The 24562-nt window shown below is 40.0% G+C and overlaps 1 protein-coding gene and 1 long non-coding RNA gene across 10 annotated transcripts in view; one reads left to right on the top strand and one right to left on the bottom strand.

Moving 5' to 3' along the window:
* The window catches only part of IQCH (IQ motif containing H), a 210637-nt gene that overhangs the window by 114830 nt on the left and 71245 nt on the right, over nucleotides 1-24562 (top strand). For 7 of the 9 annotated variants that reach the window (XR_006203496.1, XM_042941622.1, XM_042941621.1 and 4 more), the window contains 4 exons: nucleotides 8841-8924; nucleotides 13003-13178; nucleotides 19586-19858; nucleotides 24053-24244. Coding sequence is in view for 8 of the 9 variants with exons in the window: in XM_042941622.1 (XP_042797556.1) it covers nucleotides 8841-8924; nucleotides 13003-13178; nucleotides 19586-19858; nucleotides 24053-24244 (725 nt within the window). In the remaining variant the exon portion in view is untranslated. The remainder of the gene's footprint in view (nucleotides 1-8840; nucleotides 8925-13002; nucleotides 13179-19585; nucleotides 19859-24052; nucleotides 24245-24562) is intronic. The other 2 variants (XM_042941623.1, XM_042941625.1) reach the window with 2 other exon arrangements.
* Nucleotides 14322-15287, bottom strand: LOC122221883. The gene is made up of 3 exons (XR_006203497.1): nucleotides 15160-15287; nucleotides 14831-15036; nucleotides 14322-14393 (listed from the first exon to the last, which is right to left on the bottom strand). It is a non-coding gene; the product is annotated as an uncharacterized LOC122221883 (long non-coding RNA).

Here is a 24562-nt window from a genome sequence, read left to right as displayed (position 1 = left end):
TGAGCCGAAATCAAGAGTCCGATGCTTAACCGGCTGAGCCATCCAGGCGCCCCAATAACCCATTTAAAAAAAAAATGCTAATCATGCATCTTCTGAGAGATAAGAACAATCACATATATTTTTTTCAACTAAGCGTTTAAAAAGCCCAATCACACACTTTCACATGAGAAGAATACTTGGGCTCTGATCAAATAGTATTTGTTTCTACATTTAATGCTTTAGGTTGTATAAAATGACCTGTGGCTATTAAGTTAAGTTTAAATAACGTTAACCTGTCACTTTGAACTTATTCCACAGATGTAATTCTCAAACCTTTCTTTAGAAGGTTTAGAATGATTATGGTGTACCTTTTTGTGAACCCCACTTTCCCTGTGAATACTTGAAGATTTTAGCTAGTTGCAACATGGCCACTTTGTCTCCTGCTCCAAGGACTTACCTATACAGTTCATGAAAACAAAAGTAAATAAAAGTGAAGACCATTTTTCTCTAAACACATGCCCCTCTACCAAATCTAGTCAATGTAGTAATTTTGTTTTCAGAGTTGGGAGGGAATCACTAGTCAAAATCAGTTGGTAGGCATATAAGATTCAGGTAGGCATTTAACACAAGTTACAGCCTTGTCCCCTTTTGCTCTTTCCATAGGAAATTTGCAATCAATTCTGGTGTAGTGTTAGCCCTAGAAATAATTACACCGTGTTGCTAGCCACTTGGGGTTGCACTAACTTGTTTGAACCCTCAAAATTAAATATTAGTAGCTGATCACTGTACAGTACATTGCAGTTATAAGCATTTGGTTGTTTATGCAGTTTTGCACCCACAAGAATAATTGCATTCTCCAAACCAGTGATCACATGAAGGCCGGCCTTTCAGTAATGTTTTTGACCACAAAATATTTATCAAGTATTTTCAAGTCTGTGGCTTGATAATATGAACATTAAGATAATTACATATTGCAGAGTAACCCCTTTGAAAGGAGGAGCTAAGAAATTTGATTGAGGGGTGCTTAGCAGTCTCAGTTGGAAGAATATGCAACTCTTGATCTCGGACTCATGAGTTCGAGGCCCACATTGGGTGTAGAGATTACTTAAAAATAAAATCTTTAAAAATAAGTAAATAAATAGGGGCACCTGGGTGGCTCAGTCGGTTAAGCATCCGACTCTTGATTTCGGCTCAGATCATGATCTCGTGGTGGTGACATGAAGCCCTGAGTTGGGCATGGAGCCTGCTCAAGATTCTGTCTCTCCCTGCCACTCTGTCCCTCTCCCTCTCGCATTCACTCTCTCTTTCTCTCTCTCAAATAAATAAATAAATAAATAAATAAATAATCTTAAATAAATACATAAATAATAAAACTTAATTGACTGTTCTATACTTTGAGTAGTATTCCTAGATGTAACAAAAAGTTTTAGCTATTTTTAACAGACAGGAGAGGTGGGATGCTGTTGGTTAACTGTCCGAAGAAACTGATCAGCCTTGTAATTTCCTAAGATGATAAAAAAAAAACACAACACCTCAGTCTTTCCATAGTATATAGGCTAATCTCTTAATTGGATATTAGATATTTTTATCATTTTTATTAATGAAATACAATGAAATACAATAATATAACAAAATAATCTACTATGGTTTATAGCAGGAATAGAATACTAGGGTCTATTTTAAGCAAAATCTATCTGTCAAATGAGAAAGAACTGCAACAAAGAATCCTAATTCCTCTAGAAAAATCAGAGGTCTAAATAAAACCTACAAACTAATTCTGCTTCCAGTTTCTTTGGCTGAGTTACTTCCTCCACTTTTAATTTAACCCCTGTGCTCCTTTATTACAGTGTATCATTTGGTGCTACACTTAAACTCAGTGGCATTTTAAAATCTATTGACATTAAATGAGATGTGCCACGTCTGCAGCTCTGATGCCGTGAGCAGGTATGAGGCACCTCCAGCCAAGTAAACCCCCCCGTGATGATTTTCCTCTCTCACTTCTCTCCCTCCTTTAAAAGAAAAATAGGGAATTATTGAGGTGGGATTTTTCTCTTTTCTCTATGTAATCTTTTATTTCATCGCCAAGTGATTTAATGGCTAAAAGGAATCTATATAGTTCAGCTTCGTTTTTTCTTCTCTGTGAATCACTTCAGCAATGTATCCTTGGAGCAAACACAATTCGTGGTCTCCGAGATACTCCCCTTCCATAAAGTTGTGGATTCTGTTTTTGTGAGTCTCGTGAAAAAACAACATCTTTCTGCTGATCTGCACTGTCATGGAAGCCTAAAAGATAGAACTTACTTTTGTGTACAACTGACCCTACCCCAAATTGTCATGAGACAGTAGATCCCTAACTCCACTCCCTTCTATCGAAAGATAAGAACTAGGGGTCACTTCCTTTTGTGAACAGGGGCAGGGTAGAGGACCACAGCTAAGAGCATTATAGCTGAAATCACATTTTTACTATGCCTCCAAGCACACTGGCGTCCTTCTAGTTTCTTGAGGTTTTTTTTTTTTTTTGAGTGGACACCTCAAAGACATGATAGGCTCTGCTCCTTTCACCTCAGGGCTAGGAAATTAGGACTTTCAATCAAATCTTCATGGTCTTCAATGTATATTTTGGCAGGTAGTTCTGGGAACCACAGTTCAGCTATGGTATTGCTACAGTAGGTGCTTGACACAGGTGTACTGCCGAGATCTCCCAGATAGCAGTTCGCCAAAATACACACAGCGTTTGAGATCAGGAACAAAGTACACTTCGACTTTCAAAATTCCTTTACAGCCTGAATTAAAATGAAAACACATTGTATTCATCCAACTAATCCAAATCAACACTCATTCATTGGTTGGACCAGAGTTGGCCCCATGACCCTGTAATATTAAATCACACAGTTGGCCTTGAGCTATCTGATGTTGTACGTGAAGTACAGAAACAGCATTGAACTGAGTGTCAGTCAGTAACACTAGCTCATGAGCTTTTCATGAAACGGAGTACTATTAGGATATGCTCTGAAAAGAGTCTTGTATATACTAAGACAAAACTATACTCTTTGCCATTGCCTTCATTCTCATGAAAAAAATATTAAAATGTTTGCTCAGCAGCCCTCAAACTTACACTCGTAACAAGTATTGAGAGCCCTAAAAAGCACTGGTTACATAGGTTATACACATCAATACCACACTAGAAACCAAGACTGAGAATATTTAAAAATATTTAATTTACTTTCAAGTAACAATAAGAAATCCATCACCAATGTAACCTAAATAACATAATTTTGTTAAACAAAGCCTTTATTTTCCCAAACAAAAAAACTCAATGAGAAGAGTTGCACTAGTTAACAAGTTTGCAAATCTCTTAATAGAACATAGTTGGATTCTCATATCTATTTCTGTATTCATCTGTTGCAATATGTTGTTTTGACTGAAGCATATGAAGAAAATCTGGCCCTACGCAGATAAGTATTCGGAAAAGGGAAGACTATTTTATATGTTTTATAGCCTTTTCAGATAATTGTGTATATTCTGCTTTGATTTTATACCAAAACTCAACAGTGAATGGTAATTTTTATGTGAGTTACAATGTGGAATTTGAAATTGTATCAATACTTTTTTTGTATTTTGTGAGAGGACAAGACTGAACAAGGTAACCATCATCTTAGTATTATTTGGAAAATAGTTTTGACCTTCCAGAACCACTGAAAGGGTCTCAAGACCTTCCATGGTCGCTAGACCAGGCTTTGGACATCATTGGCTTTAGCTGCATGCAATGCTGGCCCTCCACTGATAAAGCCATTGATAAAAAGTTCGAACAAGAGAAAGTCTTCACTCTTTTAAACAGGAGACTTTCAGAACCACACAGAATCCATCTGGCCAGGTTAGTTTGAGAATGTTTTCGACACTCAACAAATATTTAAGCACCTCCTATGTTTTCTATGTCACCATCACAAAATTACCTAATCCCCCTTAGCGGTCCCCCCAAGACAATGCTCAGTTTTATTTTCATCAATCTGGCACTGGATATACTACATACATACATAAATAACCAGCTAGGCTCTCACTGTACGTTAATCTCTTATCTCAGTAGCTTGTGCTCTCACACTTGCACAAGTAATTAAAACCTGGGTATAACCATAATGTCTAGATCACATTTCTCTGGATGACTGCAGTCTGCTAATGGATAATTGATTGTGACATATGTCACATGTTCCCTGAAATTTTTACAGTTAGACTACCAAAGCTGGATGTTAACTTTTCTTTATGAATTGGAGTAATTCAGGACTACCTCTATAACAATGTCACTTTTGCTCAGCTCGCATCCAAGTATGCTTTCTTGAATGGAAGAGAAAGGGATGGAGTTATCGCTATTGCTGTTGTCACCTGATATATGCCTGTAGGAGTGTGTGATGCATGTGAACATCACACAGCACGTGTTTCAAAATGGGGAAAAGGTTGAGAACTTCTGCTCCAGTCCATCAAATTGAGGCACGGCTGACTACCATCTCAGGCCAGGGTGATTAGATAAATGACGACTTGGTAACTAGAAGTCCATTGCTAACCCCTTCTCTGCCTCGGGGACCCTGGAAGGAATATGACTTGGAGACAAAAGGAACTAGGAGTCAACCACAGGGTGATAAGCAGGCTGTTCAAGAGTATGTGCTCTAATGTAACAGTAGAGGCCTGTCAGAGGCACACACCGGTCCCAAGGAGGCACAGTCACTGAGCACGGCCTCACTCATGGGTTTCTGTGGTTTCTGTGGAAGAAAGGCCAACTCCAGCAGAGCCAGTTCCCTGGGTGCAAAGAGGCCATTAGCATCATCTGATAGTTTGTGCGGGAGTGGGGATAGGGAAGGGAGAGGAGACAAATGAAGGGGTGAAGGTGGAGGGCTGATGGCCAGGAACCATTGATGAGCATCCTTGGCTCAATAGACCAAAAGTAGTCGGGTAACTTCAAAGAGGTGTCTCTCAGGTATCCTCCTCTGGAGTGAAGCAGAGGCATAACATTTTGAGAAATGACGGAACACTCTGTCAAAGAGGATGGCCATAAGGAAGGAGGCTGGGTCCCTCTCTAAAGTGATAAGGAAGAGAGAGTTCCCCGTTATGCCAGTGCTGTTGCCTCCTGCGCTGATGAGGACCCAGAAAAGGCTAGAGGTCCCACTCACCATTCTCTGATCTCCCCCAAATTCTCCAGATCAGAGAACCCATTTTATAAAAGTTGAAAGGGAGGCAACGTATTCGTTTCCTGTCACTCTCTAACAAGTTCCCACGAGCTTAGTGGCTTAAACAATAAAAAAGTATTCCCTTAAAGTAATAATTCTTTGTTCAGAAGTCCGAGAGGGGCTAAATCAAGGTATTGGTAGGATGTGTTCCATTCTAGAGGCTCTATGGGAGAATCTGTTTCCTTCCCCTTTCCAGCTTCTAGAAGCTACCCACAAAGGAGTGAATGAAGAGAGCCGTTGGCCTCCTTCTTCCGTCTTTAACACCAGCAACAAGCATCTCTCTGTGCCTTTCTTCTATGGTCACACCTTCTCTGACTCTCTCCTCTCCTGTTTCCCTCTTCTACTTTTAAGAATTTTTGTGATTACATTGGATCTAACCAAATAATCCAGGGCAATCCCCTTATTTCAAGGTCAGCTGATTAGCAAGCTTAATTCCATTTGCAACTTGATTTCCCCTTTGCCATGTAACCTAACGTATTCACAGGTTCCAGGGATGAGGACACGGACATCTCTGGAGGGCCATTTTCTGCCTGCAGCAACAATTAGAAATAAAAGTGAGAGAAGAGGCAAAGACTTTATCCCTTCTGGAGATCTCTGCTCACACCTGATGAGTGTTGCCTTCTTTCTTCTTTTATGCAACCACATTTCTGCAAGACCTAAATATGTCCTGTCCAAACTGTATAGTAATGTGCAAGTATATATGATCTTGGACAAGAGGCAAGACACTTAAAGTAGATGGTGTCTCAAGGCTCCCCCAGTGACCTTTGAAGTACCATGTCTCTGTAGATTATATTCTCAAGTGTCATGTTTCATCACCTCCAAGCAGGTCTGCTGAGCTCCCCAACGCCACAGCATCCTTGCTGATAGCCACTGGTTAAGTCACTATTGTATTTAATATATGCACTATCAGCATCAATGAGGGTTTTTCACCCAGGGGTCAACACATGTACTCTGTGGGTGTACAAGACATAAGGATAGGGGTGCCTGGGTGGCTCAATCAGTTGAGCATCTGACTTTGGCTCAGGCCATGATTTGGCAGTTCATAAGTTTGAGCCCCACTTTGGGCTCTGTGCTAACATCTCAGAGCCTGGAGCCTGCTTCAGATTCTGTGTTGTGCTCTCTCTCTGCTCCTCTCCCGCTCTCTCTCTCTCTCTCTCTCTCAAAAATAAACATAAAATTTTTTTTAAAAACGGGGTGTATGGGGCGCCTGGATGGCGCAGTCGGTTAAGCGCCCGACTTCAGCCAGGTCACGATCTCGCGGTCCGTGAGTTCGAGCCCCGCGTCAGGCTCTGGGCTGATGGCTCGGAGCCTGGAGCCTGTTTCCGATTCTGTGTCTCCCTCTCTCTCTGCCCCTCCCCCGTTCATGCTCTGTCTCTCTCTGTCCCAAAAATAAATAATAAAAAAAAAAAAAAAAAAAACGTTGATAAAAACGGGGTGCCTGGGTGGCTCAGTCAGTTGAGCGTCCAACTTCAGCTCAGGTCATGATCTCGCAGTTTGTGAGTTCGAGCCCCACGTCGGGCTCTGTGCTGACAGCTCAGAGCCTGGGGCCTGCTTCAGATCCTGTGTGTCTCTCTCTGCCCCTCCCCCACTCACACTCTGTCTCTTTCTCTCCTTCAAAAATAAACATAAAAAAAAATTTTTTTTTAGTTTTTTTAAAGATGTAATTATAAATCTGACTTAAAAAAAAATTGACTCCCAACTTCTGCTCTGGGGATGGCAACAGTCATTACATTGTATCTTGTCCATGTAGAATGGTCTCTTGCTTGTCACAGGATTTGTTGTTGCCGTTGTTATAGGCTTTGGAAGTATGTCTATCCCCCATAACATCAAAATACCTTATGTTTACACAGCATTTACAAAATGTCTTCATATCTGTTACTTCATATGATCCTCTATAACAACGTTCTGAGATTGCTTTCAGTTCTTTGAAACAGGTGTATTGGTAACCGGTTCTATCATAATTTTTCATAGACATTTTATTATGCATTCTGATCAATGGTAACAGAGGTACCAAGTCATTTGTTGGAAAACTGACCTCCAGCTCTTGATTGCAACACAGACTTACTCACTCACATGCTGCACGCGCGGCAACAAAGTGATCAGACATCCTTTATATTTTAAATTGGACATCATCTTAATGAGACATCTCATACTGCCTTTTATCTTTACTTCTGAAAGGAAATGCATTCATGGAATGCTCTCAGGCACTTTTCTTACTCATACTTTATCCTTTAGGCATTTTTCCTGCCTTCTTATAGTTTTGATATAGGAGTTACTCACAATAATCTTCCTAAACAGTTATCTGAATATCAACAGAATTATACAATATGCAAAATCCTACAATAAGTTAAAACGATCACACATCAAGACAGCATTGTTTGCAGCAGTCTGTATTAACTTTCATATGTGGAATGAAGTTCCCGAAACTACTTCAGAAATTAATAATTTTTCAAAAATAAGTCACCTAATTTGTCCTTCTGCCTCTTTAGTTCTTAAGTTCATCTGCATAAAGCAAACGGGAGACTTTAAGATGAATTGTAAACTCATTTAATTTCCAGACATTGTCTGGTGTTTAAACACTGACATCAAAGCAAAGAGCCAATTATCAGAGTGCATTTGATCTGAAGCCCTGTTGCCTGAATTGCTATAGTTTTCCTTATGCTGAAAAGGAAATCTGTGTCACATCTCAAAGATGCAATATTTAAAATCACTTTATCTATAGCAGCTTCACTTGAAACATGTGTTTGGGCTCACTAACCACAAGGAGGCATTGAAGCATCTCTTCAAAATGTGAAAAGCAATTTTACTTAAAAAAAAAAAAAAAAAGTTGCACCTACAGTTGCTGAATTTCATATAAGCAATTATACCTGCCTGTGAGTACGCACGCCTTTTAAGTTCATGTTTTGAGCCACTTATTTTTTTAACCCCTGAAATGCCAGCACAAAGTGTTGCCGCCATTGTATCTTTTGTGAAAGATTTTTGGACAACGGTAATCCATACGCAATTTTCTCCTGCTCTGTTTCCAGTGAACATGAAGGCCAGCCACAGGACTTTTATTAGTACTGACAAAGTAACTGCATTACCCTTTATTGCCCTTTAAAAGGTTCAAATTTCTTTTGACCCAGTGAGCAGAAGTATATTTCTTAAGTATTCAGAATTACTTAAACACATATTCCTGACAGCAAGAGGTGTCTCTGAAATCTGTGTGTCAGTTTAGAATGATTTTGGGGACACATCTTCAAAATGCTCCACAGAAAGCACAAGTTAAAAGAGCCAACATAGTTTTGTTTTTGTTTTTGTTTTAAACCCTGAGCAATAATTTTCTTCAATGTTGTTTTGAACCTTCACGTTAAACATCAGAAATTTTCCTCATGTTTTTCTGATCTTGATTCCCGGTGATTTTGCTGGTGTTGAAAAATATGAACTCTTCTCTTGCAGAATATGCTGCTTAGCACATCTTCCAGAATAATGCTTAATCCCCTGAGAAGCAAGGATCTCAGTCTCAGGAGTTAGACTGTGTCTGCAGGATGCTGCAGAGAAAATTCTTTCCTGGAAATGTGGACTGTGACACTTGGAAATCCTAGTGTGCCATTTTGCCATACTGACTTGCTCTTTCTGTGTTTTGACACCCTGTTTGTCTTTTAGGATATTCCCAGCCTGTGCGACAAAATATTGACGACTTCAACACAAAGCAGAACATGCAGCTGGGGAGGCTGTGTGACATCTTAGGTACAGTAAATACTTTCACGCAAATGACTCTTTGGAATGTTTATCAGAGGATGTTGATAAAAGTGTTTATTTTTTTGCTTTTTTTTCCCCCCTACAAGGAAAAAGTGTGGATTTCTAATCTACTTTGCAGGGCAATTACATGTTTTGTTTTAAAGAACAGATTTATAGTGGAGTCAACTTGAGTTAAAAAATGACATTTTTAATTAATTTAGTTGGGTAGCTTTTCTAAATTCTAAGGATTTCTCCCCTATAGCCTCAAATCTTCTTCATTTACTGAATCTGGCAGTGAATGAAGCCAACATTTTACATTTGTGTCAATACTGTCTATTCTATTATCTGGGGAATAAGTGGAAAGTGGTATCAGAAATGAAAAACATTGTTTTCATTATAAGACTAAGAGGGACGAGAAGATAGACTTTTAAAAGAAGCTTTTATTTAAATATATATCATCTTGTTATTAGAAGAAAGGAGATGCTCGTGGAGGGAATTTTTAGAAATATAAACCTCCAGTTGAAGATACATTTTTGTAAAAGTCAAGTTCTGATACTGGCTTGATCAGTTCTAAATCAGACACCAACCTGGGCCAGGAGAGAAGAATACAAGAATGCCATGGCTTTGGTCAGTGCTATTCAAGGCTAGGGTTTAAGTGAGGCTTAAAGAATAAAGGTTGCCAAGGCTAAGCACTAATACTGAATGGGTTTAGGAGGTACTGGCCAAAAATTCAGGGTAAACAAAAACTAGGTTTTTATTAGTTACTAAATAAGAACTTCTGTGTTTTTGTGAAAATATAACTGCTTCGGCCCTTATTTAAGCAGAACAAGGAAGAATTTTAAATTATCAATGACCAACTTAGCTGGCTCCCTGGCATGACATACTTTACATGATTCATATATATTTCAGCATCATTATTATTTTATAAATGCCATTTGGTAACAAAAATACATCAGTACTAGAAATTTACAGTGTCCTAAAATAATAATAGTGTAATTGCTTTAATCTATTATGTAGGCACTAATATTGTTTTTCAGTATTACAAAAAAATTTTTTTTTAATGACTTGAGATTGATTTGTTAGTGCTGAGCTATTTCAACTAAAAACCTGACTGGGTGGAAACCACTGAACTGCAGCAGAGGGCAGACTTTGCTCTAATTTATTTGCATTAATTTTTTCTCTAGCTTTTTATATACCCTTCTATATATAGCACAAACCATCACCAAAGAATTTCTTTACAAAAGAGTCTCATTATTTGAAAGACTTGAAAGTATTAGGTTTCTATTTTAAATAACTCAATAATTCAGTCTATGCCTACCTGTGATGGAAAATTTTGCTAATATGAACACTTCTGAGATACTATGAACCAAATGCTTTTTTTTGGTACACTCTCATCATGATATAGCGATTCGATCCTAAACCCTCTCCAAGAGGAGTAATGGAAGTTTAGAAACAGTTGTCAGAGGGTAGAAAAAGTACCTGCTGGTGAAATTTAAAGAAAAAATGAAGAAACTAGGAAGATTAGTAATTTTATGTAAGAATAAATGATTATCTTTTTTGAAATTATTATTCCATTAATTCTTAGCAAAGTGTGTCCCGTTTTTGCTTCTTCAGGGGAAACAAAGAGATCTGATCAGGTTGGTAAGACCTGTCATTCAGATATTGGTTGTGAAGTCAGGGTATCAGGTGGAGACCCCAATGGCTAGTATTTTCAATTCCTAGAGGAGTTAAGCAAGAGAGTGGCTTTTATTGACTATTGACTAGCAACCAAAGCAATCTTTGTCTTCATATTAATTGCTTTCCAAAATTACCTGTCAATTAATTTTGAGCATTTGCAGATTCACAAACCATACTAATATCATATATTAGCGTTAGTGATACGTATTCTTTTGCCAGAAATACATAGGAAAGGTGAGATTAGCAATACGATTGGTTGTCATTTGTAATCTAGAAATTTCTTCCCAAGAAAAATTTAGTTTTTTCAGCTACGGAATCTTTACGTTCATTGTTTGTTTTTGTCTTTCTTAAAAAATACTTTAAAAAGATACTAGTTTGGTTTTTAAAACCAAATAAAAAACACACCCAAAAGCCACAATGAGGTTAATTTAGATTGGTTTTGTACAGATCTTCACAGTGCAATTGGCTTTTTTTTTTTTTTTTTTGCATTTTAGCATTTCTCTAAAGAAAAGATAAAACCACCACCAAAAAAGCAGATACAATGATTCCTTCAGAAGAAGAGCTGTGCCATGCCATTAGTTTAATAAGACACCAGTCCCTTCTTGAAAACACAAGATTGGGATATGATTTGATCATTCAGCAACTGAATACAAGTTATCTACTATTCCCTCAATTGATTTATTTTGGAGTTTATGTGGCAGTTGGGTTTCAAAATGAAATAGGGACCCCACTTAAATATTTACATTTATGGCGTGCCTGCTCTGGGCTCAGCACCGGGCCAGGTCAGGGGACACTCCTCCACAGGGAAGATTTCTCCCACAGGCCGTTGTGTAAGATTTTCTACTTCCCAAATCTCTCCAGTCTTCCAAATCCCTTTGGTCAAGCCACAAGTATGTCTTGAGTGGCTTCTGTGTACTCCACTCGGTACCGAGGCTTGGGGGAATATAGGAAAGAGCATACACCTTGCCTTTAAAGAGTTTGGAGAGACAAGATCAATAGATTTGAAACAATAGGATGAAACCACAGAGGATACTACATCATGTTAAATCTCGAAGCATGGATTAAAGGAGCACAAGTGTGGAGGGCGGGGTGCAGAATCACTGCTGGCTTGCCCTAGTCAGAGTGGTCCGAGCGGCAGATTCGCACATGGCTACTGTTTGTTGAGTACCTACCATGTGCCAAATATGGCACCAGGTGCTTTATATATATTCTTTCATTTAATACTCTTCAAAACTCTATGCCCAGGTGATTCTATTCTCCATTTTAGAGATGAAGAAACCAATGCTTAGGAAAGATAAATGGTGTGCCCGGCATTCCTAGGCATCTGAGCTAGAATTTAATCACTCTGTGTTCTATATACTCTGCCAGACTTAACAGAGGAGTCTTAAAGTCCCCTCAGAGCCCAACCTGACCAAAGAAACATTTTACAGCAGTCCCTCCCTTGAACTTCCCTTAGCACCTGGTCTGGGAGTTTCCCTGTGCCCACTGCTCTCCACCCCATGTTTGATGACTGTTTGCGCACATGAAATGGTTGCTCCTCACGGGCAGCCTCTCAGTGGCTTATTTCCCTCCATGTCCAGCCAAGTGCTCTGCCCCTACTGATCAGCCAGTTATTATATGAATGAATGAAGGACTCCATTGGCCGCTGATTTCCTGTCCCTGCTCCTTAAAATCTTAAACCCCTGCAGCCTGGAGTGGGTAATCTCATCTAACTATCCCATTTGGGTGGGATATTTAATTAGGATTTCTTTCTATGTACATAATAAGCACATCTTAAGAAGAAAAACAGTTAAATTAAGACAGTGTTTTCTTTAAACCAAGAATCACTAGATGTCCTATTTAAGTAATATACTCCTCTTTGGGAATGGAGCAGGGAAAAGGTTGGTTTCCTGAAATAATCATTGCCATGGTCATAATCAAACCATTTATTTGGACAGGACGTTCCCTGAATTGGCCCTGCCAAGTCCAGGCAGAATAAGAAATTGCAACTTCATCAGCTTTCTAAAGTTAATAGCTCTGTTTTATAATTTACTGAAGTTAATGGGATAAATTTTTAAAGCGGTATGCAATTCCCATTGATGTTAATGGTAGTTCTGGGGCTAAATCCCTATGTATTATTTGAAAGTGCACTTCCATGGTATCTCACAGCCCTCCTTCTGAAGGAATCGTGTCTATTTTTTTTTTTTTTTTGGTGGCGGTGTTATCGGTTCTTTAGAGAAATGCTAAAAGGCAAGAAAAAAAAAAAAGCCAGTTAAATTGCGAAGATCCGTACAAAGCCAATCTAAATTAACTTCAATGTGGCTTTTGGATATGCTCTTTATTTTAAACTGTGCAACATCAATCCGATGCCGGAGTTCAGAATGTCATTTACCTTTACACCAGTAATTAACATTGTGCCTGTTGTTTCTAGATGCCAATGTGAGCGTCATCTACATCTGCTCCCATCAGATGAATGACGAGTTACTGCTATATTACAATAAAATCCTGAGTCTACAGGCAGCTGTCAAATCGGGGAACCTTGAGGACAGAAGTGACCTGCAGGACAGGTTCAAAATTATCACCCCTGAAGCTATAAACATCTTCCCTGTGAGTTTGTCTTCTAATTACTACGGCTTCAGGGATGCAGTAAAATTAAATTGGAAATTTTATAACTTGCAACGCTCTGGTACACATCAGTGAAATATTATTGCAAGTTTAACAGCTTTACTGATTAGACTACTAGTTGGACTGTAGGAAATAAATATCCCAGTTTAACTTTCAGACTTAGTTGAGCTACCCCTGCCCAGTTTCTCTACAGCTGAAACCTAACTGCAGTTATAGGTGATACCATCAAGTGGGTGAATTTATAACACCTACAGTTCCTTTGTCTTAATTTTGTGTGCAGGACACCAAGGCAGAGACAGGCTGGGCCCACCCAAGGTCACCAAGCTAGTTAGGGACAGGAGCTCGACCAGGGCCCCTGTTCTCTGATTTCCACACTCTTATTCCTTGTTACTCCCTGGGCCCGTCTCCTGGAGGGAATCTGGCCTGATTTACCATATCACAGGGCTCAGAATGAACAAGGTTCAGATTTTGTAACTTGTACTGATTTTTAATGAATGGAATGAATTCTAGATGGAGCTCCATCCCTACCCAAGAGTTTTTGGGAAATTCATGGAGCCACAAGGGCAGTGTTCTAGAATAAGGCAGTCCAAGAGATGGCTTGAAATGAATTTCTCCACGTTTTAACAAGAATTTAAACTATGTTAAACAACCAACGTTTTAAACACCTAATGGACTACACAATTCTGAGGAGGACTTTTTTTTTTTTGTATAATTAAGGGTCTGAATTTGCAGGTAAAGATATAGCTGTCTCCACTCACAAGTGGGATGCGCCAAAGTCAATGCTCTATTTATCGGCAAAGAAACTGATGGCATGCTTTACTATTTATGTGTTGTTGCTACCCATTAACCCTTCAGATGCACCATGATTTGACCCCCTCCCTGCCCAAAAAAGGCCTGCTATGGCTGAGGAGGGTTGCCATAATATTTCATCAGGATTTACTCTCTTCTACCAAGATGAACATTTAATTTTTTCATAACTGGATACCTCAGTGTTCCCCCAAAAGCTCTTTGCCTAGCTCTGATTCATTGGCACTGCTTGGCTGTGGAAGAGGACAGCAAGGCAGGGGCAGGGTGAAGAGAAAAGACAGGGGACGAATCATTGCCACTTACCTATGCTATTAGGAACCCAATATCCTCCATCAGTGCAAGGATTGTTTGGTGCTTCCTAGCTAACCCCTGGCCTCGATAGCAGGGTCACTGTGGACATTAGAAAGCAGGGAAGACAAAACCATCATTAGTGTGTAGTTCATTTCCTGATTTTATCCAGCCAGAAACTGGAGCTAATGCCTGGTAGCTGCTGATAAGGAGTTCCTGTACATCTGAAATGTTCATGTACATCGAAGGGGCATGGACTAGGAAAGGAGCACTAGTTTGGGAGAAGGAAAGTGAGTGCACAACTAATATTTATCAAATGCTTAGCACACATTTTCTCATTTGGTCCTCAGAACACTGCAACATGACAGAAATGACCAATCTCTTTCTATGGCTGAGGAAACCAAGTCTCCTGTTCTTGTCAAAAGTTACTGGTGGGCTCAAAGTGTGAGCCAAAATGTGTCTGACCCCAGAACAGTATCAGGAACTGGAATGATTGCTTTGTTCCTGGATGACCCTGTGGCTTGGGCAGCTCCCTTTACCTTTCTGGTCCTCTGAGCTTCGTCCATACAATCAGGTGATGGCTAGGGCATTTCAAAGCCCTTCCCAGCTCTGCAATCCTGTTGTTACCTGAGACATATGCACTGCAGACCACTCTTCAGCTTCTAAGCAAGAGATAGGCAGTTGGCACTAACCGATGTGCTGAGTCACATTCGTAGTGTGGGTTTGCATCTTTGTGGGTTTGCATCTAGAAAGAAGTAGGGAATATTTTAAGTACTTAATACTTCTCATAGTTTACATTTAAATTATTTGAGTAATTAATCACTGGTAGGCAATCAACTTTTTAAAATACAAAAAATTAAGCTCTCACTTTCAAATCAGTTCTTGCTCATGTTTAGTTATGGCTTTATTTCCTTTTAATGGGTTTGAGAGATTGGATCAGTGCTGATTTTCATCCAAATGGATGGCTTTGAGGAGATTTTTTAAAAGCGTGCCAAAAATCTGTTTGTACATCTCTCCAAGTTACTATACGATGCTTTAAGCTGTAATGGCAAAAAAAAAGTGCTGTTGTAAAGTCATCATGTCTATTTTTGAACATTTTAATATTTATGAAGACATCCCAAACAACTACTTTTTGTCTCAGGTCAAAAAAAAAAAAAAATTAGTGGTGATCAGTTAAATGTGGCTATAACACTATGGAATTAGGAACATTTTATTTAAAAAAAAAATTTTTTTTTAACGTTTATTTATTTTTGAGACAGAGAGAGACGGAGCATGAACAGGGGAGGGGCAGAGAGAGAGGGAGACACAGAATCTGAAACAGGGTCCAGGCTCTGAGCTATCAGCACAGAGCCCGACACGGGGCTCGAACCCATGAACTGTGAGATCATGACCCGAGCCAAAGTCGGACGCTTAACCGACCGAGCCACCCAGGCACCCCTGGAATTAGGAACATTTTAGATCTTTGTCATCTGTGTTCACCTCCTGCCTGGATCTGATGATACTGATTTATTCTGAATGGTCATCCAAGACCTGCGGTCAGTAATGTGCCCTGTGCCATCACTTGCTCATATTTAAATCTTTATTAAACACATATTGAACACAATACTATGGTACCATCTTGCCTGAAGAATAAGGCAGGCCCACAGATGACTGACTATAACAGAGTCAGGCCGAGTACTTGCCAAGAGAGATCAGCAAACCTAGAGGAGACAGAGATCCAGCTTGGCTGGAAGTGACCCGGTGCTCTAACGTTAGATTCTATGGCTCCATCTCCACCCCTCATCACACCTCATAAGTTCACCAGACCTTCACTACTCAGTCTATAGAATGGGAGAAGCTACGGCAGCTGGTAGCACGAAATTGTGCTAATACCCAGGTTTCAATCTTGCCTCTGCCCTTTACTAGCTGTGTGACTTTGGGCAGATTACCCAAGCTTCGGTTTCCTCATCTCCAAAAGAGGGGCTGTTAATTGGTACAGTGTTCTATGAATCAAACAAGAGAATAATCTCAAAAGGCTTTGACCATGTGACCTTTACATCAGGAGCACTGCCACCTTGAAACACTCTTCTAGGTGCCCTATAAAGCCCACCGTGTACATTACGATTCGTGTCCCTGGTTCCCCCAGATGTTTAATTTTTTTACATTTCCTCATCTGAATCATTTGTAGGGAAAGGAGAGGGGTGAGATAAACAAGGAGGAAAGAGGGTGATCAACCAGATGGGAAACACAAACTCAAGAGGTGGTACCAGTCATTGCCCAGTGGAACACTAGGTTTCCTAGAATTGCATTCTTTGAAATAGGTGTTGACAATAGATTTAGGGGCGCCTGGGTGGTTCAGTCGTTTAAGAGTCAGACTCTTGATTTCAGCTCAGGTCACAATCTAGCAGTTTGTGAGTTGGAGCCCTGAGTAGGGCTCTGTTCTGACAGCTCAGAGCCTGCTTGGGATTCTCTCTCACCCCCACCCCCCACCTTCCCTTCCCCCACTCACTTACACACATGCACACTCTCTCTCTCTCAAAATAAATAAACTTAAGAAAAAAGAAAATGGATTTAAATTATGGCAGGAAAAGCATATTGCACAGATCTAAGAGAATAGAACACTTGCTCTGGAAGAAGGGCCTAATAGTATAAATCATATAAGCCCTCTTCTCAGAGGAGCTCTGTTTTTTTTTTTTTTCGGGGAGGGGCAGAAAGAGAGAGGGGAACAGAGGATCTGAAGTGGGCTCCGTGCTCATAGCAGAGAGTCCAATGCAGGGCTTGAACTTGCAAACCATGAGATCATGACCTGAACCAAAGTTGGACACTTAACCAACTGAGCCACCCAGGCGCCCCTAAAATTTACCATTTTAATCATGTTAGGTGTGCAGTTCAGTGACTTCAAGTACATTCCCATTGTTGTGCAACAATTGCGTTATCCATTTGCAAAACTTTATCAACTTCTCAAGCAGCAATTCTGTACCCACTAAATAGTAAGCCCAGAAGAGCTCCGGTTTTAAAGGGAAAGTTAGGGGCACCTGGGTGGCTCTGTCGGTTAAACATCTGACTCTTGATTTCGGCTCAGGTCATGATCTCACAGTCATGGGATCGAGCTGCACATCGGACTCTGCACTGAACATGGAGTCAGCTTAGGATTCTCTCTTCCTCTCTCTCTTCCTCTCCCTCTCTCTCTCTCTCTCTCTCAAAATAAATAAATAGGTGCACCTGGGCGGCTCAGTTGGTTGGGCGTCTGACTTCAGCTCAGGTTATGATCTCGTGGTTGGTAGGTTCAGGCCCCACATCGGGCTCTGTGCACAGGGTGCAGAACCTGGAGCCTGCTTCAGATTCTGTCTCCCTCTCTTTCTGCCCTCCCCTGTTCACTGTATCTCTGTCTCTCTCTGTCTCAAAAATAAACATTAAAAAAAATTTTTTAAATAAACATTAAGAAAAATAATAAAGGAAAAGTTATTTGAGAGCTGGAAAGACTCTAGAGACTTCAGTCAATGCATCATTTGAATATGGGGACTGAGGTTCAGAAAGGTTGAGTTTTCTAAATCACCTTGCAAGTTATAAATTCAGGCAGGACTGAAACCCAGGGGCTCTCCCCACTCTCTCTCCCATAGTTATCAGTTACATTTTCTAAATAGTTTGTGAACCAGTGCCGCTAACATTCCCAGAGACATTTGCATTTGCTTAGCATTTCTCCACGTGTTGAGTAGATAATGTGGATGACAACTGGAGAAGTAGGTGCGAGTCTACAAAATCCCTTAACTCCCTTAAGACACTGGCACCTTGTATTATATAATTTGCATGGCATTTTAATGACTTTATTTTAATTACTACCATTTAATAATAACAATTACTACCACTTACTGAATATCAACTCAATGCCAGGTATTATAACAAGTGCTTTACATTCATGATCTCATTTTAACCTTAGAAAAAGCCAGCAAATGGGTATTTTTATTTCCACTGAACAGATGGAGAAACTTAGGCAGTGGGAGTATTAGTCACATGCCTGAGTTCAGGTAGCTTGCAAGTGATAGAGCTAGATTCACAGCCAGAACTCCTAAGCCCCCAGCACTTTCTCACGTGCCATGATGCCCTCCTCTGTAGAGGAAGTGAACACAATCTGGGGTTCTCATATTCCATCCTTGGCTAATGTCTTTCCCGTGCCCATCCTCACCTGATAAAATCCTACTCATCCCTGAAAATTCACCTCAATCCTAACCTTTTACATAATAATAATACTAGCTAACATTCACTAAGTGCTTATTATGTCCAAGGCACTATTATAAGTGCTTTACATGCATTATCTCATTGAATCCTTACAGCATCCCTAGGAGATGGGTACTATTATTATACTCATTTTACAGATGAGGAAACTGAGGTCCAAGGAGAATGAGTAATCTGCCTTCTCAGCTGTCCCCATCAGCACATGGCCTCTGCTCCCTCCTCCATGCCTCACAGCCCTCTGTAACCCTTTATGGTCCTCCTCTGCCTCGTATTAGCTATCCATTGGCTGTGCTCATTTCTGTCCCCAATCCTTGAATGCTTTGGTACGTGCTGACCGTCTGGCTCTGTCCTCGACCCCTTTTAGACATGCCAAAATTATTTACTTAATTAAATGAGCAGTCACAGGTATTGCTGAGCTGGGTCTAAATAGTCAAAATTAAAACAAAAAGAGTTTTCCATTGGAAGATAAAATTTAAGTCTTGCTGAAATTTTCACATATCTTCCGTCCATGAATCCTCTCCAGAGTGTTGGCTAAGAAACACGATAAACATTATAAAAGTACCTATTTCCTAACACGGACTTGGTGGCGGAACTTTGGAAAGAGACTATCAAGTGCCCTTTTCCTTCCGAGTCCTTTAAAGAGTTGCCAGATTAGAAGTCCTGTATAGTGAAGCATACATACTGTAAAGCTTTTCTCTTCATTTTTTGTATTGATTTTCCAGACGCTTTAGTGTTAAACCATGCCAGAAGTGTTGCAGAGATGAATCACTATTATCCAAAGGCTGCCAGCCTCTTTTCCTTCTGACAGAAGGATAATTCCACGTGGATCAAATAAATACAGATGTGTAGTAATTAGTTCTATTCCCAGTGAGCCTATTTCCAACACACTAAAGATGTGAGCGATTATGGAGCCTCACCCCAACAGCTTTTATCAATTTAAACTGCTAAACAACGGGATAGGTCATAACCCAGCCTGCTATTAATAATGCATTTATTGTGTGCAACATTATAAATGAAGCATATGGACTAGAAAAAGAACACCTTTCAACAAGAATGATATGGTCTCCCCTTCCCCCCCCCAGAAGCATCATATGTGCCTGGCCACTTACCTGATGTACAGTCCCAAGGCGATCAAAAGAATAAAAAATCTCATCCAAGGAAAAGAGGCCTACATTGTCGGCGGGTTCCTCCACAGAGATGATTTGGCCGTGGCGGATATGTTAGGCATCCCCATCCTGGGTCCAGAGCCTGAACTGGCTCATCTCTACAGCAGCAAATCTGGAAGTAAACTGGTCTTTGACAGCGTCAATGTGCCAGTCCCTCCTGCAGTGTATGGCATCTATCGTCACCAGCAGGTATGTGGGTGGACGAGCGAGGCTCTGTTCAAATATTCCATACCTTCCTGACCTTGTGGGAGCTTCGGGTCTTCTGGAGCCAGCCCTAGACAATGAAGAATATGTGGAATGCTTAAGTTATTTGATGGGATCTGCTTTAGGCCTTCCTGTTTCAAAATATCTTCCTATTGGCCTTGCAGAAATTGCTGGGATTGTCAAGATATTTACTCATTTGGATGAAGCCATCGAAGGCCCTGTTGATGTACGAATCTGCTACCAGTATTTACCGCCCTAACATGGATTAGTTAGCTCATCATCACGTTAGCTAGCCAGTCATTGAGCAGGACCCTTAAGAAATGTGAGAGTCAGTTTTGGTGAAAAAGGGCAGGTTTGGAAAACCCCAGCAAGTGAGCCCTTCTGCTGAGTCAGGCTGTAGAGGGCCTACAACAGAGGGCTACAGACATCCTTGGCTCTGTAAAACAATCCTGTAGCTCCACAGGAAGGGGCCATCAAGGGAGTAGGAGAAAAATCCCAGAAAAAGGACAGGAAATGGGTCCGAGAAAAAACTATCTGCTTCTGCGTTTTTGCTTTGGGCCAGGTCTCTGGCTAGGCACTCCTCCAGCAGACCTCCTATTTGGAGAACTCTAATATTAGTCACCAGAAATGATCTTTAAGTTAGCTCTGGCAGGTGTTCTCTCCCATTTAACTGCTATTTTTTTTCACAATAAGGAAAATAAAAAGACAAATGGCTGTTAACATTTCCCAACCTCTGTTTCAGTACGTCTTTTGACCATTACTCCCAGCCGGTCACAACTATCCCAGGCACCCACTTCTTGGGAAACTAAATAACTATGCACAATGAGGCAGTTTGTGAGGAACAGTATTTAGGGATCCTCCTTCCCTCAGTCACTTGATCATCACGTTCTGTACGTCATCGCTGCTGAGCCCCAAAGTCAAGCCTTTCAACAAATCATACTTCTCAGAGACTAGTTTGAAGGTATTGTTAGCTTATTAAGTTGCCCTAAAAGGTTTCAGTCTTGCTAGAGTGTTCTTGGGCAATACATGGGCTCAGGAAGGAAGTTGCTCTTAAACACAGCCAAATCTGGAAAAAGTACAGGCAGTTTTAATAAGAGTGAGAGAGAGACTCCCCTGAATTGGTGTGTCCCTTTCACTGTCATTAGTCTCCACTGGAATTTGAAGGTAACAAAGTGGATTGCTTGACTCTGCTTCCCAGTAGAATACTCTGCTCAGAGACTGGATACAAGTGAAATGCACCTTAAGACTATATAATTTTACACGTGTACATTACATTAAACAGTCTTCAAAGCTTTAAAATGTATGTGCAGTACTTGTATTAAGTCTGGCGTTCATTTCCACTGACGAGAACTCAGGCAATCTTGGCTAGGAAATATTTTAGAACTTTATATGTTGATTGTGGAATGCAGTAAAACTTCCCTCTCATGCCGTTATTCAGAAGCAGGATTAAACACCTCGTCGTAGACAAAGTGGATTTCAGGGATGCGTCATGTAACCTATGGCATGTGCAAATTGTTTCACAATAAACCAAGTTATCACTGACTTCTACTCCACTTGTTTGAAAACGTATGTCTGAGGTCATCAGGAATTAAAGTGCTCCATTGAGATTTTTCCAGATAGTGGCTGCCCTACCTAATCTATCTGTGTCAGCGATTTGGATTTGCAGATGGTGATGAATCAGTAACACTGACTTTTTACCGATGTACACCATAAACTTAAAGCCAGTGAAAGAAAGCTGTGATTATTTTAATTTAGGTGAATAAATATTCCCGACTATCAGCTGGATTTTAGCAATACACATTTTTCCACTTCTGCTCTACACCAGTATAAAATGAATGGCAATTAAGAAATATATTACCTCTTTTGAAGAGATAGGCTCAAATAGAAAATTGATAAATGTTTGGAAATAGCATAAAGTCATCTGGTTTATGATGAAGTAATTTATCTGTTTATTTTTTAAATCTAGCACGAGCGCAGTGAGCATTTCCTGTTTTGATCCATAAAGTAACCATGCAAGTTCTCTTTCTGACACGTGCTCCATATAAAATATTGACAGCTTTGGTTAAATAATCAAAAATGGCAATGCTATTTTAAAGCACTGTTCAATTTTCACTTAAAGATAGCACATAATTCTTTTGAGTGGTGCAGTCTTTACAATACTATTGATCCTTTTCATTACTGTAGGGGATCCATCAACAGACACCCATTTATAGGATTCTCAGAAGCAACAAATAATAGGATTTGGAAGAAACAGATAATAATTCTGTTAGTAGTTGAAACCTCCAAATATACAATATATCCAAGCATACAATGGAAAAGGCTATACAGGCTAGCACGCTAAAAAACCGTGAACACCTTTCCTTGCTAGCAAAAGAATTTCATCAGATATTAACAACCAAAGACCATTTATACTTCTGTCAAGTGTGATCATGATGCAGCAAAGTATGATATAATATAGAATCTATCTTCTCAACACAACATTAGAGAAAGAAAGGATGTCACTCTGGAAGGCACATTACAAAACCTTCTAGGCTATGCTCGTAGCCATATGGTATGCAGACAAGAGTACTTGTCATTTAAACACCAAATTATCTACAGACACTACTTGATAATTAGGGAGCTAAGACAATTCCATTTCCACCCTAATCGAATACCCCATGGTTGCATGGGGCTTCCGGGGATCCCAAGTATGCCCATTTTGAGATCACTTCCATACTGCTGTGTAGTGTAACATCCCCAGGAAGACTTGCTGAAAAGACACAACACAGAGAACAGATTGTGTCTTTAATCAAAATAATTTTAATCTTCTTGCTCCAGACTTTAGCAGAATATGATCTTGAGCCCTTTCACACCCTTTGGTTAGAAAAACCAAAATTCAAAAATCCATTTGGTAAGCCAATCTCGTCCAAAGAGAAGACAATAAGAGTGTCACAGAGACCTCTCTATGGACAGAAGACCATAGTCAAGAGAGCTCAAGAGAGAGAATGCTTAGAACTGTTTTTGTTTCTTTCTGAGAAATACAGACCAGAACATCTGATGGGAAGACCAGACAAAAAGTCATTTTGTGATCTAATGGGTTATTTTTCTCCAAGGCTCTACTTCTACAGTATTACTTATAATCAGGCAATCTGGGCTATAGACTTCTGTCTGATTCAAATTTATTCCAAATGGCTTATTGACTGCAAGGAAAATTGCTTCTCTTGCTCCTCTTCTGACTTCTTTCTCTGCCTCACCCCCCTCCTCCACCTCTCTGCAGGCTGAAGTAGGCAGCATGGCGGAGAGGGAATGAGCTTAGGTGCTGGGGTCAGAGCATCCCAGGTGGAGTCCCTGCTCTGCCACTTAACACCATGTGATCATGGGCAAGTTATTTAAATTAACTGAATCTCGGTTATTCATATATAAAACGGAACTAATAATGGTGCCTGCTTCATTTTTGAGTATTACGTGAGAAAAATCATGTAAAGAACCTAGCCAAAGGCCTGGCTCCTACAAAGAGTTCAGTAATGCTAAATATTACTGTCATTGTGATATTAAAGCTTGAACTCCTATCCCTTCCCTTTCCATGGGACTGAGCCCTGTTCTCAAGAGAATACTGTCTCAAATAGAACGTAGTTGTTTTATGAATGTTTTATCTCCTTGACCTGTCTTGTTCACATAATACATATGACATACTTGGCCAGTTGACTATCCAAACAAATGTATTTCGTGTATGTTAATGAGGGAAAAATTAAATGTTTATAGGTTACAACATTTAAAAACTCAGCAAAGCTCCAAACAGTTAAAGTTTTCAAGACTATAACTCTTTATGGTCTTGAAACTATAAAAAAAATCATTTGAAGAATCAGTAAGTAAACACATCATGCTCTAAAAAAGAAACAAAACAATACCAAGATTCAATTACAGATATTCAGAGATTCTTTCTTTTGCCTTCAAAAGACAGCAAAATGATAATTTCAGAATTTCTCGTAACTAAGACTATACTTTTAAACATGCCTTTCGTCCCTCCTGGCTAGTGGTTTCTTCACCTCATAGATACACCACTTAAAACTTCTAATCTGTCTTAATAATTAGAAGATAACCAAACGAACAGGTCATTTGAAGATACAACTAAGTTAATGCGATACGAAGGCATCTAGGAAGCTAGCGATATTAAATGTTGCTGTGTCTTGGGCCCCACAGATGATAGAACAGCTGAGTCAGCTGGTCATAGATCACCTGGAAATCCAACGCTGGCTCTTTAAAATGGACTATGAGTTTGGAGGAAATGGGACTGCGTTTTGTGACATTCCTTCCCACCTAAAGCACTACAAGTGGTTCCTAAAGGAGAGCAGCAGATATGGCCACAAAGACTGGAGCAAGAAATGGGCACAAGTGAGTGTTCAATGGTGACATAAACCCACAGTGTCTGTGAACTGTTAGGAGATGAAGCAAAGGCTCAGCTGGGAGATGAAAGCACTTTCTTCTAGACTCAGCTGGGTCACCAATCAGCAGTGAGACCTCAGGCGAGTCCTTCTGACTTTCTTGGGCCTTCGTCCTTATGCACACAGTGACTGGGATGGATCAAGTTATTTTAATATTTTTTCTGACTTTTAAAAAAATCTTCAAAAATTTAAGTAGAGTTAACACACAATGTCACACTAGCTTCAGTTGTGCAACACGGTGACTCAACAACTCTATATGTCACGTGGT

Source organism: Panthera leo, chromosome B3, assembly GCF_018350215.1.
Source record: "Panthera leo isolate Ple1 chromosome B3, P.leo_Ple1_pat1.1, whole genome shotgun sequence".
Lineage (NCBI taxonomy): Eukaryota > Metazoa > Chordata > Mammalia > Carnivora > Felidae > Panthera > Panthera leo.
Note: the sequence above shows the minus strand (reverse complement) of the source record. Positions and strands in the feature narration are given on the sequence as shown.